The 16,290-nt window shown below is 40.7% G+C and overlaps 1 protein-coding gene across 4 annotated transcripts in view; it reads left to right on the forward strand.

The window, feature by feature from the left end:
* Positions 1-8,968, forward strand: part of CYLD (CYLD lysine 63 deubiquitinase) — a 71,006-nt gene extending 62,038 nt beyond the window's left edge. For all 4 annotated transcript variants that reach the window (XM_058527792.1, XM_058527791.1, XM_058527794.1 and 1 more), the window contains 5 exons: positions 4,288-4,420; positions 5,212-5,320; positions 6,179-6,297; positions 6,577-6,793; positions 8,413-8,968. In XM_058527792.1, coding sequence (XP_058383775.1) covers positions 4,288-4,420; positions 5,212-5,320; positions 6,179-6,297; positions 6,577-6,793; positions 8,413-8,597 — 763 coding nt within the window. In that variant the 3' untranslated portion in view covers positions 8,598-8,968. The remainder of the gene's footprint in view (positions 1-4,287; positions 4,421-5,211; positions 5,321-6,178; positions 6,298-6,576; positions 6,794-8,412) is intronic.
* Positions 8,969-16,290: the final 7,322 nt, after the last annotated feature.

Consider the following 16,290-nt stretch of genomic DNA (forward strand, 5'->3'; position numbering starts at 1 on the left):
ATCTCATTATAAAACTGTCTAAATAATTTTGTAATTTAAATTAATGAACCATTTAAGAGAATCTTATTCTAACCTAATCAAACACTGTGACAACACTAATTTTGACTATGCAGCACTCAAAGAATTAATTTAGCTTTGATTAGCTCTCTTGTTCCCAGTTTTGTAACTTGGTCTTTTTTCCCCCCATCTTGAATGAAAGCCTTGAATCTAAGGCAGTAAAGTTTTTAGTGAGATGTTTTAATGGATGAACTTTCCAGATAGTTTAATTTTCACAGTCTAAATGCAGGACCTTTTTACATTTTAGCCTGGGTTTCTCTGTTGAAAATCTTGCTAATATAGCATTTACTTCCCTAAAAGCTCATCACAGACAAGTACTCTTAACGTATCTCTGTCTTAAGCGGTGTTGTTTGATGCCATTGTTGAATTGATGGATAAGAAGAAGGAAGGAAGGGTAGATAATACCACCATTATAGTTTGATATTGTTTTGGAAGTTCTAACTAATGAAATAAGACATGATATGTAAACATCAAGAATACATATTTATTATCTATTCAAAGATGGTAATAGCTGTATGTACACCTAGAAAATCGTAGAGAATTGTTTTGAAACTACTAGAATTAACAAAATAATTTTTTTTTTTGGTGAGGAAGATTGGCCTTGAGCTAACAGCTGTGCCAATCTTCCTCTATTTTTTTGTATGTGGGAGGCTGCCACAGCATGGCTTGATGAGTGGTGTGTAGGTCTGCACCTAGGATCCGAACCCTCGAACCTTGGGCTGCTGAAGTGGAGTGGGCAAACTTAACCACTAAGCCACTGGGCTGGCCCCACTAAAAGAATTTTTAATTTGGCCATGTAGAAAATAACCATGGAGAAATCGATAACTTTTCTGTATACCTTCTAGCAAATATGGAAAAGGGATAATTTTATACTTCATGAAAGTATAAGATGCCAAGAAGTCAATTTGATTGTGATAGGCTTTTTAAAAGACTTGTACATAGCTAAAAAGTGATTTGATTAATTAGTGAGAAAGATTGTGTTCCAGGTAGGAAGATTAAATAACTTAAAGATATTAATTTTTTACATAATAATTTGCACATAAGCAAGATCTTAACATTTTTTTTGGAACTCAGTGAAGTGATTTTAGAGTTCTCTATAAGATGAAATAGGTGAAAATATTGAAGTTTTTAAAAAAGAGTTCTTTATAAGCTATGAATTGCTTATAAGCTATAAAGGCAAAGCAGTAGACATTAAAACAGTGTGATACTGGTATAAAATTAGAAATATGGATCAACAGAACTGAATAGAGTGTTCAGAAATAGAATTAACTATATGTGGTATTTCAGCATTAAGTCATCCTTCAAACACAAATGAGGAAGGAAAGATATGTTTAATACTTGGTGTAGGAAATCGAGCAGTCAATTTGGAGAAAAAAGGCATTTCATTTTTCATTTTGAAGAGATGAATTCCAGATGATTAAAATGGTTGTCATTCTTGTTTCTCCTAGCCCAACATGCCGTAGGGATGTAATACACTCCCAGTAATGACACAGGATGCATACTGCAGTCATTCCCACAGGGGTGAGAAGGGGTCAGATGCGTCTAGGAATACATCTCAGGCTCTGAAGGTCTTGTGGAGTTTGAAGAAGGCCCTGGGAAGCTCTGACACCCTTGAGAGGTGCACTGCCTCCCCTCCCACTTCAGCAACCTCTTCATATTGAGAATCACTGGTTTAAAGACTATGAAAAGATACTTTGAAAATTAGCCCTTTTTTTTTGCCAACTGTTGTTCTTCTCCCCCATGAGCCTTTCTTTTTGACTGAGGGAGAGTCAGCTGATGCAACAAGTAGGAAGATGAGTCCTTAAGAATCTGAAATAGTAAAACAGTCTAAAAGAGACTACAAAATATTCTTAAATGATTGAAGAGACAAAAGGACTTAGAGACGTATGGAAGATAAATGCAGATTTGATAACAAATAACATCAAATAAGCAAAAATAGAATTCCCAGAAATAGAATAAAAAATATATCTCCATATATAAAATATCTGGCTGAGAGGCTACGAGTATCCCCCTGGATGCAATATGTACAGCTAAAGAGAGAATTGCTCATTTGGAAGATAGATCTAAAGAAAGTACCCAGAATGTGGCCCAAAGGAATAAAGAGTTGGAAAATAAGAGAGGCTAAGAGACGTGGAAGATAGATTCTAATTATAGTTCTAGAAGGAGACATGAGAGAGAGTAGGGAACAAGCAGTGTTTTGAGAGATAATAGCTGAAGATTTTTCAGAATTTTTGACAGACCTAAATTCTAGGAATAAAGATGCACAGAATCCCTGAGCAGGAGGAACCAGGACTAAATTACCACTCAGAGACTTATGACACGATATTCTTCAGTAGGACAAAACTGAATTTAGAATAAAGGAGTTATATGCAAGAAACAAGGAAAAATCAAGATATTGGTAAATGTGGGTAAATTAAGCCTTCATATTTAAAAAACAGTAACAATGATGGTAGTAGTAATAATAATGACTAATTGTGTGTAAGGTGTTAAAGATAAGGTGAAACTAAAGTCATAGCCGCTAACAAGGGAGGGTAGTGAACGGAGGCAAAGCATTCCAAGAAAAATGATGGAATAAAATGAGCAATCAAGAAGCAAAGATATAGGGCAATTTTCAGATTGTATCGCTAATTACCTCTGCTTATAGAACATGGTCTGGGTCGTCTTATTACGTGGATTTGTTACGTTCCATAGTGCTAGATAACCTAGAATCTGTAGAGAGTTTGGTGGCTACCCATTATGGTCTGTGTTATGAAGGTAGATAGACCAATATTATACAAATCCATGAATGTTTTTATCTTCTCTGTAGATGTCTGTTTTTTTCCTAAAGTTAATGCAACATTTGTACCCTCCTGCTCTTAGATTTTCTTAGTGGAAAACGGCAATGTAAATTGTACAGTTTGGTACAATAGCACCAACTTGGTTGAGATTCTTGTATATTTGCGTCTTAGTGAGCGGCTAATTCCTTGAGGGTTTTAGCCTTCTGAGGCTTCAGGAATGGGGTCTGAGTGGTTGTTGTCCCCCACCCTCCCGGGTCTTCTGTCCCAGTCTCACTGCTGATCCTCTCAGTGTGGGCTGCCTGGTGCTCCCTTCAGCCACCATCCCCTCCTCTGCCACTATTATTGTTTCTAGTTGTTACAACTACTGACTTCTACTATGTTCTGCTTTTTTAGTCTTCTGTCTTATTTTTTTGTTACCTACAAATTTTTTTTTATGCTTTTGGCTTTCATAGTCATCAACAACCAATGAAAATACTGATACGGCATAACCTTCAGGTTTTTTCATTATAATTTGTTTGTATTTGCTGTGGGTTCTCAAGAATCTCTTGCTTTATCACCAGATAAGTTTTGTTTATTTCAGGGTATATGTTGCTTTGGGAAGCTGAAGGTTTCTAAAGGTTGGACTCTGAGTAGCTGAGGTTTTATTACGAAAACTAAAATATCTTGAAATCTAGCTATAAAGTCTGATTCTATACCCAGAAATTCTGGTAAAAAGGTAAATAGTAAACTTAAAGATCACCAGTCCTTTTGGTAGAGTTAGTCTTAAAAATAATGGCATTCTGTAGTTAAATATTTAGAAGGGAAAATGTTCAATATAGGGTTAACACCATGATTGGCGGAAGTAGGCGCTTACTTGGTCTGTGTTGAGTAAATGAGTGACCTGACCGTCTAAAGGGCGGCTGTCGTGGAAAGAGTGGTAAGTGGTTGTTAGCACACCTGGGTTCCACACCCTGCTCTGCTGTTGAGTTGCTGGGAAGTGATTATCCTTCCCTAGAACTCAGGACCGTCATTTTACAAATGATAAGTTCGTCTCAAGGTCTCTAAGGGCCTGTCCCATTCAGGCATATAGGAATTTGTTTTCCTGTTTCAAGCATTAAATACAGATTGCTTCTCTCTAGATTTGGACAGTTAAGTTGAGCAAGTGAGTTTAGCTTCTGGTTATTACTGTTCACACAGTGCTTGTTGATTGTGGATGTTATTCCATTATTTTTCTGCTGATCACTAAGGGAATTTTTCAATATGAAAACTAAAATAAATCTTTTTTAAGGTCTTATGCACAAGTACGTTTAATTATTTAATCTAAATTATTGTCTTTCCCCTGTTGTTCTGACTATCCAAAGTTGCACCATCAATTTCATAGCTTTTCTGTTCTTTAATACTGCTGGAACAACGTCACGTTTTGATTTAAGCATTTCATAAATAAATTATATGTGTTTTTTCTGCATGTTTTTAGATCAGCAGGTCAAAAAGTGCAAGATTGTTACTTCTATCAAATTTTTATGGAAAAAAATGAGAAAGTTGGGGTTCCTACAATTCAGCAGTTGTTAGAATGGTCTTTTATCAACAGTAACCTGAAATTTGCAGAGGTTAGTGATAATTACTTATTGTATATTACATGAAAGTCCTTAGTATTCTTAAGACTACTCTTAAGACTACTATTAATGACTATTAAGACTACTCAGTAACTATTAATTTTATCCCACTGAGAACAGTTAGAAACACAAACTGTTAACAAAACACAAATTTAAAAATATAGGGTGTTTTAACTGTGTCCTTGTAGAAAATGCCTTAGAATTAAGATTGAACTTTTTGGTTTTTTGATGCCAAAGAAAATAGCAAACTGATTGGTAACTTGAAAACTTTTAAGTAGTATTTCAAGGAAAAGGAAAGGATTTTTCTTTTACTTTTTACTGAGTGTCTTCGTGATAGTGGTAGTACATGCTTGTGGTTTATTTTTATTGTATTCATTTCTGAAGGAATGTTCTAGTAAAACCTTAACAGCCACAGTTATTTATTTGTTGAAATTTCAGGAATAGTGTCATTCAGTGACGACAGTTTCTTTATTATACTTGCAAAAATAATTTTTCCAAAACCTTTATTAAATATAAACCCAAAGTAGACTGTCACTCTAGATAGTCATCAACTTATTAGAGACCCAAGGCTGTTGACTGCTGACCTCTGAGTGTGTCTGTGTCCCTGAGGTTTTGGACTGTTTGAAGACTTGTGCCTCCACACTCCACATTCACACGTGGATCCTGTCTTACAGGCCATCGATGTTATGGGGAAACCACCGTTTGGAGACAGCCAGGCCTGTTTTAGTTTCATTGGGAAAATTTTTTTAGCACATTTTTTCTAAAAATATATATCTTTTTTTTAGGCACCATCTTGTCTGATTATTCAGATGCCTCGATTTGGAAAAGACTTTAAACTATTTAAAAAAATTTTTCCTTCTCTGGAATTAAATATAACAGATTTACTTGAAGACAGTAAGTATACTGCTTGACAGTAAGTATACTGTCTGATTTTTTAGTTTGTTTTTCTGAAATAGTCTGTCAGGTCATTCTCATTAATTGTGAGTAAGAGTCTAACAGGAGCCAAGTCTTCTAAAAGGCAATTCAACATCTGAAGAGCCTGGAAATGTTAAGCTAGTACTTTCAGTTCTAGGGATTTATTCTGAGAAAATAATCAGACATGCAAATAAATATTTTGTATGCAAATATGTTTATTGTTACATGATTAAGAAACTAGAAACAATCTATGTATTAACAAGAGGAGAGCAGTTAAATGAATTATGATGTAGCTGTATAACAAAACTACTGCCATTAAAATGCATGTTTTTGAAGACCAGTGTGTATGAAAGTGGTCATGACGTAATGTTAAATACAAAGGTAAGTATGCTAACACTTTCTACAAGAGGAGCTACACACACATGTGCACGTGTGCACACACATGGTTCTGTAAATATGCAGCTATAAAATTATTGGAGAAAATTCACAGTAGTATTGACGATGGTTCTCTTGCTAACTGAAATTGTAGATGCTTTCAGTTTTCTTCTTTATGCTTTCTTGTATCTTTGAGTTTTAATCAATAGACATTATGTAATCGGGAGGAAACACCCTTGAATATATTATTTTAAAAAATTGTCGTTTGGTCAGAGAAAATGTCTTTAAAGATATCCTGAATCCAAGGAAATCCAACATAAAGTTTATGGCGATGGGAAGGGATAGACTTTTTTGAGTCCATGAACATTATCTTTTTTAAAGCTTAACTTTTCTTTTTAATCTTTTTAATGAAAGAATGCATTTTGTGAAGGCCCCTAACTCCCTCCCACCCCTGCCCTCTAGCCCCCAGGCAGTGCCGAATCTGTGGAGGCCTTGCCATGTATGAGTGCAGAGAGTGCTATGAGGACCCCGACATCTCTGCAGGGAAGATCAAGCAGTTCTGTAAGACCTGCAACACCCAAGTAAGTCTGGCTTCACTTAGTGGATGCTCTCTTATTTAAATAGGAAATTATTTTTCATTGAAAACAGATTTAAGATTTTGAAAAGTTTTCAAAATCATAATTAAGTCTAAAAAATTCATAACTAAATGGTATTGTTTACCCCTCTTCTGTTTACGTGATAGACTTCTGTGAAGTACTTGGTTGCTGTTTGTAGGGTGTATTCTGTTAGAGTAAGTGGAGTTCATTCACTGGAAACATTGTTTGGTTCATTAATGACATTCTCTTCATCCTCCGTTCTAGGTCCACCTTCATCCCAAGAGACTGAATCACAAATATAACCCAGTGTCACTTCCCAAAGATCTCCCTGACTGGGACTGGCGACACGGCTGCATTCCCTGCCAGAAGATGGAATTATTTGCTGTTCTCTGCATCGAAACAAGCCACTATGTTGCCTTTGTGAAGTACGGGAAAGACGACTCTGCCTGGCTCTTCTTTGACAGCATGGCTGATCGAGATGGTATTTTAAACACCTTTCTTCTCTGTGTGGCGCCCTGTTAGTTTGTAGTGGGACAGTTCAGAGTGGGATAGCCTGTTCTGAGTAATAAAGTAGTTTGTGTGAACAGCCTTTCAGGAGAATCTTGGTGACACAGTCTTAAATCTTGAAACGCATTAACAGCCCTGCTGCCAAACTGAGGAATAATATTGTTGTGGTGTGTTGACATGCATGTGGCCTTTGTTAAAAAAAGTGCCAAATTCGTATTTTAGGGCTGAGTGGCTTTAGTGTCTTTTACTTGCAGGCTCCTCTCGTTTTCTGTGCCGTAGTCGCCATTTGTTAAGTGCCTGTGTGCCAGGCTCTCTGAGAAGCACACTAAGTCATTATACCCAAACCCTTCCTTGCAAGAGGGGAATTATCCCTGTTTTCCTGTTATTGAAGCTGAGGTTTAAGGTGCCTAAGGTCATGTAGCTGATATTTAACTCAGTCTTTCTGACTTCAGTGCTTATGTTTTTTATACTAAACCATGTTGTCTTCCCAGCGACAAAGCTGAGGAGGGATGTAAATATCTTCTTTGGTAAAATAAGCCTATTCTGCATGTAATGTGTTTCTTCCTGAAATGGGGAATATACTATAGCTTCTGGGCCATTTTCTAGAATACTGAGTCGTTATGTAACAGATATGTGATGAGTGCGTGTGAAGTGCAGGTGCTCTGGTAGGTGTCAGGGAGGAAACGACTGTCCAGCAGCCCCACGCCTGCCTGTGTGCCGCGTGCAGATCAGGACCCATCCCGGGCAAGGCTGGGAGGTATGACCTCGCCTTCCTCCGTTCTTCTCCTATAGCCCCGTTTTTCCTTTGGCCCTTCTCGCAAGCTCCAGTCCCCTAAGGACACTCCCTTGTGGCAGCCTCTTGACCCGAGGCCCAAGCTCTCAAGCAAGGGTTCTCAGCATCTTCTCAGCTCTCAGACCCTTGAGGGGCACAGCACAGCCCCGTCTGTAGAGGCGTGCCTACCTCCGTTAGATTTGCATTAACAGTGTGACTCAAAAGCGTAGGGGTTTCAGATGTTTGGAAAAGCTGTTGGGAGGCCAACGCAGAGAGCCTTTCCTGGAATCCCTAAAACCACCCCTGCAGCATCTTCATTCAGTCTAGTGATTCGTAAAACAAAACCTGTGGGAGTTGCACAAATACATTTTTAAAGTTTAGGGAAGTAAAATGGTATTCATTTTACTAGATCTGCTCTGAACTGGACAGTCTCATGGTGAAGTGTACAGGGTGCTTGCGTTGGGAAGGGATGTGGGAATGTGAAGAGTTGACTGTTGTGTGCGTGTGTTTATGTAACACTCTTCCCTAGGTGAACAGAGACAGAAGTCTGGAAAGTAGGTTTTGGACTTTGCTCAGGGTGTGTGTCCTTTTACCAGTTTTATTCACTATTGGCCCTAGAATCCTTTCAGAAACCAAGAAGTGAGAAAACTGTTAAAAGTTAAAAAGAGGCTTTAGCTTCTAGAAATGAGAAGTAAAATAAGGTCTTTCAGATCCTCAAAAGTAGAAACTAAATTATAGAATTGTAGTTGCTTTGGTGGGGCAGGGCAGCACAGGGTTTAGAACTTGACTGCCCTGAATATAGCTCTCCCTCTTTCTCGTAGGTGGTCAGAACGGCTTCAACATTCCTCAAGTTACCCCGTGCCCAGAAGTAGGAGAGTACTTGAAAATGTCTCTCGAAGACCTGCATTCCTTGGACTCCAGAAGAATCCAAGGCTGTGCGCGAAGACTTCTCTGTGACGCGTACATGTGCATGTACCAGAGTCCAACAATGAGTTTGTACAAATGAGTGGGGTCATCTGGACGGGCGCAGAAACCCAGCGCAAAATTCTAACGTTGCGTTTTCCCCGAGCTGGCAGTCTTGTTCCCCGTCCATTGCCGGCAATGGATGTCTCTGTGGGGTGATCCTTCAGAAAAGGATTCCTGTGTTTAAAAACAAATTGCTTTTGTGTTACTGGAGTATTTAATAAGAAGCATTTTGCACTCTAGAAAGTATGTTTGTGTTTGTTTTTTAAGAAGTCTAAATGAAGTTATTAATACCTGAAGCTTTAAGTTAAATGCATTATGATATGATATTTTTGGAAGCATAAAATTTTAATTGTGACAGTTTAAAACCTCTTTTGGTCCATTGAGAATGTAAATAAATGCGTCTTCTTTATGGACCAAGGATACGAATCATTATTCCTTTGTAGCTAATGGTTGCCTTGAGGAAGGAATATTTTGGTTTTATTAAGAGTCTACTTTCAATCCAGTTATTAAAGTTGTACTGAGTGTGATGTGTTAATTCTTTCCTATCCAGTGCTGAATCCTGCATGTCTGCAATCTGCTGGGTTTCTGTGTTTCTGCAGTAGTGGTCAGAAAAGTACTTCAACTCCCTGAATAGTGTTGTTTTCTATTTGTTCTGGTTTTGAGATAAATGAGTGATTTTGTCATAAAACATCCATTTTTGATGTAATTTTCCTGGGGGATTAGAGTAAACAGCAGTTGAAGCTCTTCATTCATAGTAGTAACTGTCAGCTAACAGTTTTTTTGGAAGCTCTCTCTTTTGTGGAAAGGGGCACAGTAAATTTTATTAAAGGAGTGGGGTGAGAAGTATGATGTCTTCCTACCCAAATATATGGTCCACAAGAAGATAAATTTGGTGTATAGAATTATTCATTAAAATGTCCCTGCAGAGATGTGTTGGGTATCTGAACCTCTACTATTGTAAATAGAACTGTCCAGAACTTAAGTTCATCAGTCAGTCAGTCCCTCCACTAAATTCAGTCTGATTTCACTTGAGATAATGACAGTTATGAATCTTACATGTTATTGAAATGTTAGCAGCAGCTTCATCCTCCTTCTGGTTAAATAGAAAATGGATGTTTCCTTAGCTAATCTCCATGTGTGTCTAGACCTCAAGTGGATGTTGTAACCTAGAAGCGTAGGTAGTAAATGTCAGTGCTGTGGACTGTGTGTCCTCCCAGTGTTGTTCTGTGGTATTGTTGTCTTTTTGGAAACTTCTTAATCATGCAGAAAGACAGAAAAGTTGTCATATGTATATAGCATATGACTTCATAAAACATTTAATTTAAAAAAAAAGGAAAGACTCTTTACCAACCCTGCAATTATTTTTTTTAAGGCACATTTACCCTTTGGTTCTATCATTCCGTTTTGCAATACTTATTAGCTTTATAAATAACAATAAGGTACAAAAATTCTTTCATCTTGTAGTTTTTTCATTTTTGAAATGAAAAAGTACATACATTTTGCATGAAGTTTTGCTAAAGTCTTGGGTAGGGTGGTGAGATGGAGACTAGATCAAGGGGTTGGGGGTGAGGAACCCTGGGCTGTAGGGCTGGCCCTGCCTCCATCACCCTCGAGGAAATGAGGGGCGTGGGATGCAAGATGCCCAAGGTCTCTTCCAGCTCTGCCCATCCACAAGTCCCGTCAGCTCTTCAGAAATGTGTCTTGAATGAATAAGTGGATGGATGAGCTCATCAGTGTGATTTTAAGAGAGGATCTAGAGGAATGATTAGGAATCTATATCTAGGTAAGACTGGATTTAACAGTTAAAGGACAAAAGAAGAGAAGACCGTTCCTTTTCTGTAAAAATTAAAACAAGGTACAAGCTGAGGAAGGTCCGTCCTGCCAGCCTCCCCAGCTGACCCTGAAGAAGACTTGTTTGGACGCATGTGCAGTGTTGCCCGGGGTGCGCAGGCTCCTCCGTAAACTGTTTCTAAGGACATTTTCTTCAGGAGAGCTTCTTGTGTTGCCTGGGGAGGGAGCACTCAGTAAGGGGTGCAAGGGCCAGCTGTGGTCCCTGGGTACCCCCGGGCAGTACCCCCTTGTCCCTGCTGCAGCACCGCCCCGTGTGTCAAGTGGGCGGGCTGTGTGGCAACAGTGCCCCGTGCACCTGTTGATTTATTTAATTTTTAGCCTTAAACATTCTTTACTATTTTCCTGTTGGCTTTTTAAATGTTTTGGTTATCCTTTTTTCCACGTCCTGTCTACAGTCAAGATGGCAATATGGTAGAATTATTTATAATGTGGATCATGATTCATAGCTACAAGTAGAAAATATAACAAGTCATGTCCCCCCACCTCCAAATAAATACACATGTGTAAGTGTGTGTGTGTGTGTGTGTGTGTGTGTGTGTGTGTGTGTGTGTGTGAATTTATAGATATTGGGGGGGAGAGAGAGAGGAGCAGCCATGTCATAGCGGAGGGTCTATGTGTGTTCCGTCTCTCACTATCAGCTTTAAAAGGAGGTGACTCCACCCACAAAAGAATGTTTTGTAAGACTGGGAAAACATGTTGAAAAACCAAGAGAAATTTAACAAAACTCAAAGAAAATATAGTTGTTACAATTGCTAAGGATTATCTCCTTAGAATAGCTTAGGATTTTTATAATTCATATTTGCCAAATGTGATAGGTAAACGGCTTCTTTCTATCCCTTGGATTCATTTATTTTTTCACCTAGTTCACATAATTTGGGAACAAGGGGAAGACATGGTAATTAATCTTATGGAACTTGTATTGTCATTCAAATTCCTGTTGTCTGGACATGGCATCTTTATAAATCCAGGCGTTACTACTCCCTCAGGTGGATCTTGATACTCAGATAGATAATTTTGCCTCTGCTTGGATGACAGTAGACAAAGATGTGAGTGGTGAATACAATATTAGACCTGAGATGAGTGACTGCCAACCAGCAAGTATTTATTAGACATTTATTACCAGGAACTGTGTCAGAAGGAATATGAGACGGGGTCCCTGCCCTTAGACAGCTTGCCGCCTGCTCCTAGTGACAGAAGGTCTACTAGTGGTTGCTTAGCTTGGGTGGAGCGGGCCAGGCGTGGGGAAGCTCCGGGAGGCAGCGTGGTGGAGCAGAGAGAGCAGTGGGCCGGGGGCAAGCGGCCTGGGGCTGGCCCGCCTCTGCCGCTTCTCCGTTAGCCGTAGATGACATCCTGACTTCTCTGGACTGGGTGCCCTCCTCTGTGTGACAGAGAGGTTGGAATATCAAATTCTGTGGGAAAACACCCTGTAAAATTCTGGGTCCCAAGCCGTGCCTGCTGGATCTGACTCTTCACGAATGGGCTTCAGGAATTTGTTAGGAGAAAGCTCCACCAGGTGAGCCTGCCGCTGGCTGGGCTTGAAGACCACTGAACGCACTAAAAGATCTCAAGACTGTCTTTTCTTTACGTAATTGTGTGATCACATAATGTTATTGCATCAATTACTCCACATAAACGTGGACGATCAGATATTTATCATTGTCGATCTGTGTTTACATATGAATTTATGTAAGACATGCATTTCAGTATACATACCTCAACCCGCTGTTTCCTGGAGGTGTTAGCATTCTCTGGAACACGGATAAGTCTTAAGAGGACAGTTGATGTTACTCACCTGGACATTTGCCTTCCGTTTCATTTCTTTAGGGGAAACAAGGCCCTGAGAACCAAAGAAATGGAAGAACAAAATTGTCATGCAAAGTTAAAGAAAAAGCTTCCATTATTTCTTAGCATCTGCTACTTTATGATGAAAATTTTAACATTCTATGAGAAGATTCTCAGCTGGGGTTACACATTCTCTTGTCATAAAGTAAAATGTCCTTGTGAAAATAGGAGAACTATAAGGCTTACAGTTAAAAATGAGAGCACCTTCCCTAGGGGGTGGTGATGTTAACAACACACCCACAGTTCCCCTTCAGTGGAAATAATACTTGAATTCCCCAGGACAGGCGGGGGTGGAGGAGGAGAGAGCACATTAAAATGGAAGCGGGTGTGCAGGAGAGGGTGGAGGAGAGAAGGCGGACCCCTCAAAGTGGGCGTGGCCTCTGTGTGCCTCGGGGGTCGTGTGCCTGGTGAGAGACCAGGATCTTAGAGTGTGAGACTGCCTGCGGGGAGTTGGAACTGGACTTGTCTATTTCCCTTTCAGACGCTTGATTGGAGGGTAAAGAGAGAGAACAAGACTATCTTATTCTAAATCCTGGAGCAGCCACAGGGTCTCTCTTGAGTCAGAAAGCAGTGGGGAAAAGCTACCCAGCAGATATGGCCAAGGGCAACGAAGAAGTGGGGAAGAAAGATAGTCCCTCTTCCTGGTCCTGGAAAACCTCAGCATTTGTAGCCGGCCACTCAAGAGCCCGTCTTGGCAGGGTACCATCTTGTTTCACCGTATTTTAAGTCTTCCTGTCATACAGGTCGGGGGGAAGCCAGTTACGGAGGGATCTGCCTTTCAAGCACCAAATCTTCAGATCTCATTCTCTTGCCCTTAACTGTCTGCTTTTGCTTTTTATTTTTTCTAGAGAGATTGTGTGGGAGACTCGGCTGTCCTTGGTTTTATTTTCTAAAATAAATGGCCTATAGTACTGTGGGATTTTAACTCCAGAAAGTCTTAGCATCCTGTCATAAACGTTCATTTTTTTAAAAAAATCCCATTTGAAACTTCCCCAGGAAGCCGTGGTTATTAGTAAATTGGTGTAAAGGAGCACATTTTGTACTGCATTTCCCATGTCTAGTATCTTGTTCAACATTTCTTTTTAGTTTTTTGCCTGATGAACATCCTATATTTATGAAGACATTCTTTAAAAATAACACCATATAAAATACCCCTTTACTATCAGATTGCTCTGATTTAGCCTTAATTTTGTTAAATTTTTTAGAGATGAATGAAGTGCTGCTGTGGAAAGAAATGTACTATATACTATTTCTGTATCATTAAAATTAAATTTTTATGGTTCTTTTTCCTTGATTTCTTTGGGGAAGGGTTTTGGGTTGTGGGAAAACTGGAATTGAGAACAACTTGTTAAATTTTTGCAGTGGTGCCAGGAAAGAAGGTTCCTTTAGGACAATGCTGTACGGACACACCTGTTTCTTTGTCAAGTCTTTGCCCTCATTGTGATTGTTTTAGAAAACCTCAGACTTGCCTTGTTCTGGGAGATGTGCCAGTGGTCTCGGGGTTGCCCCCTGGCATCGTGACTGTGTGTAGTTTCTTGAAGTAGCTTGGCATTTCCAAGCTCTTATCCTCATTAAAGCTCAGGTCCTCCAGTCTCTAAGCCACTCCAACCAGAAATTGTTCCTCCTGTGCGTCATTTCATCATCTCCGAACGTGGGCCGAAAGCTATGTACTATAGAATATTGTGTCCTGGTCCCCCATAGCGGCCAAGGAGGTAATTAAATGCCTTACTTTTCTGTATAATCCAGAGAATTGATTACGTGATGCTATATGGGCTTTTATATAGATTTTTTACTTTTAGGTAACTGATGTAGCAAGTCTTGCTCAGGAATTACTTGGAGTTTAAGTCACTTCTTTTTTTTTTGATGAGGAAGATTGGCACTGAGCTAACATCTGTGCCCATCTTCCTCCATTTTGTGTGTGGGATGCCGCCACAGTGTGGCTTGACAAGGAGTGTGTCGGTCCACCCCTGGGATTGAACCCACGAACCCCAGGCTGCCAAAGCAGAGCGTGCAAACTTAACCACTACGCCACTGGGCTGGCCCTTAAGTCACTTCTTATGCCAAAGTAGGAAAGCTAGAATGGTCTGTGTTGGTAATATTGGTATTAATAGCACATTCAAGAACTCTCCTGTTTCAGAAATCCACAGTGGAATGAACACATTGGTGAGAAAGAAACTATGTCATGCTAACTCCACTCTGACTTTCCCTTGGTCAGACTCAATGCATGCTTTTTCATAGATCCCGTTCTTTCTGACTCCCTGTGGGCATGTTAGTGTGACAGTTACAGTAGACAAGTGAGAATGAGTCCTCGTCAGAGGAGAGCTGACCGGCTGGCAGAGGAGCCGTTGGCCCAGCGCTGAGCCTCTTTGCCTGGCCTGGCTCGCTGCTCTTTTCCTGACTCGCTGAGGCACGTCGTCCCTCATTAAAACCCGAAGAACGCATGTACTGCCTGGAAGGGCCCTTCTCCATCCTGGCTGCACGTTGAATTCACGTGTGGAGACTTGAAGGACCCTAAAGCCTGTGCCCACCCAAACCTGCTGGAAGCTCTGCAGGCAGAGCCAGGCGCTTGGTGTTTACAAAGCTTGGTACATCGGCCCAACGTGCAGCCAGGACTGGGGGCCACTTGTCAGGAGGAAGGGGTTTTTTGAGGGACACACAATCTACTTGTCATTCCTAGTGGAACTTTCTGCTCTGGTGAAAGACAGAGGATTGTGGACTTGGACAAGCTCCAAAGGGGAAGCAGAAAATCGGCTCTAAATCTCCTGGCCCGGGCTCTTGAGAAAGAGCCTTGGAAATACACGTTGGGCGTGATCTGGAGGCAGGAGAAGAGATCTGCAAGCAGGACGCACTTCACTACTTCTGAAGAGGACTTGAAGGAGGACATCCTTAAAGGGTGTGATGAAGATGCTATTCTCTTTGTTCAGGAAATATTCCAAAGATTGTATAAACTTAGATGTCATAAACAGGAAAGGAAATCCACTAGGTTGACGAGGTAAGAAGGTAGAGAGCTCTCAGGAAGGGACTCGGTGTTCTGGGCAGCCTTCAGCCTGGACTGTGGACCCTCAAGTCTGTGTGAGCTGCCGACTGTGGAGGACTGTTTGCAGAGCTGAATTTTATTGGAGAAGGAGTCGTTTTGGAGGTCTAATTAAAGTGATCAAGTGAGCACAGATTGAACTGGACATCATAAAAATAGAGTGATTCATCCAGCAGTGACCTTCATCACAAAAGCACAGCTGAAATTTCAAGTTATGTCCACCACTTTGACCTTGCCAACTTTCCAGGAGTTTATGAAAGCTCTTAAATTTCATGCATCAAATCATCACCTTACGAATGACACCCAAGTCTTTTTACATATTGCCTTTTCCAAAGCAGTTTGAGGTTGCGCTCGGGTTTAAAGAGTTGGCCTGGAAGTTGACTTTGCCAGTGCCGCCTCCCTGAGTCCCTCTCCTCCATCCCTCCTACTTTGTGAGACGTCGAATGGGACCTCTAAAGTCTAATTTTGCGGGTTCCATTTGGTGGCAGGCAGGGTCTCACCAGGCTGTGGAATAAAAGAGGTCAGGCCATGGCCCCGACGCGTGGCTTCTCAGCTGTGCATTCTAAATGGCTCAGGAGAGGCCGGGCTGCTCCGTGGAGTGGACGTGGTGGAGTGAGGGTATTGGAATCTCTATATTTTAAACAAATGTGCACTTTGCTCTTTCTGGCCATCTCGGCAAACTTTAGACTGTTTTGTTCAGACATTTCCAAACTGCGCCCTGTAGGTCGCCCCTTGTGGGTGAGATGGGCAGCAGGATGGAGAGACTAAGTGCAGTTTCAGGTTTCTCTTCAGAGGTCACCTCCTCAAAGATGCCTTCACAGACCACATTAGCCCGTGATGTGTCAGCAAATGTTTAACCACCAGCCGTCCAGGGGAAAAGAGCCCTGATCTGTGGCGTTTGCCAATTTTGTGGTGTAAATACTCTCACTGTGGCAGACTGCTAGCTACCTGTGTGACGTCACTGAAGGTGGATTTGGGAAGAGATGGAGGTAGGATTACACACAAG

This window comes from Diceros bicornis, chromosome 32, assembly GCF_020826845.1.
Source record: "Diceros bicornis minor isolate mBicDic1 chromosome 32, mDicBic1.mat.cur, whole genome shotgun sequence".
Lineage (NCBI taxonomy): Eukaryota > Metazoa > Chordata > Mammalia > Perissodactyla > Rhinocerotidae > Diceros > Diceros bicornis.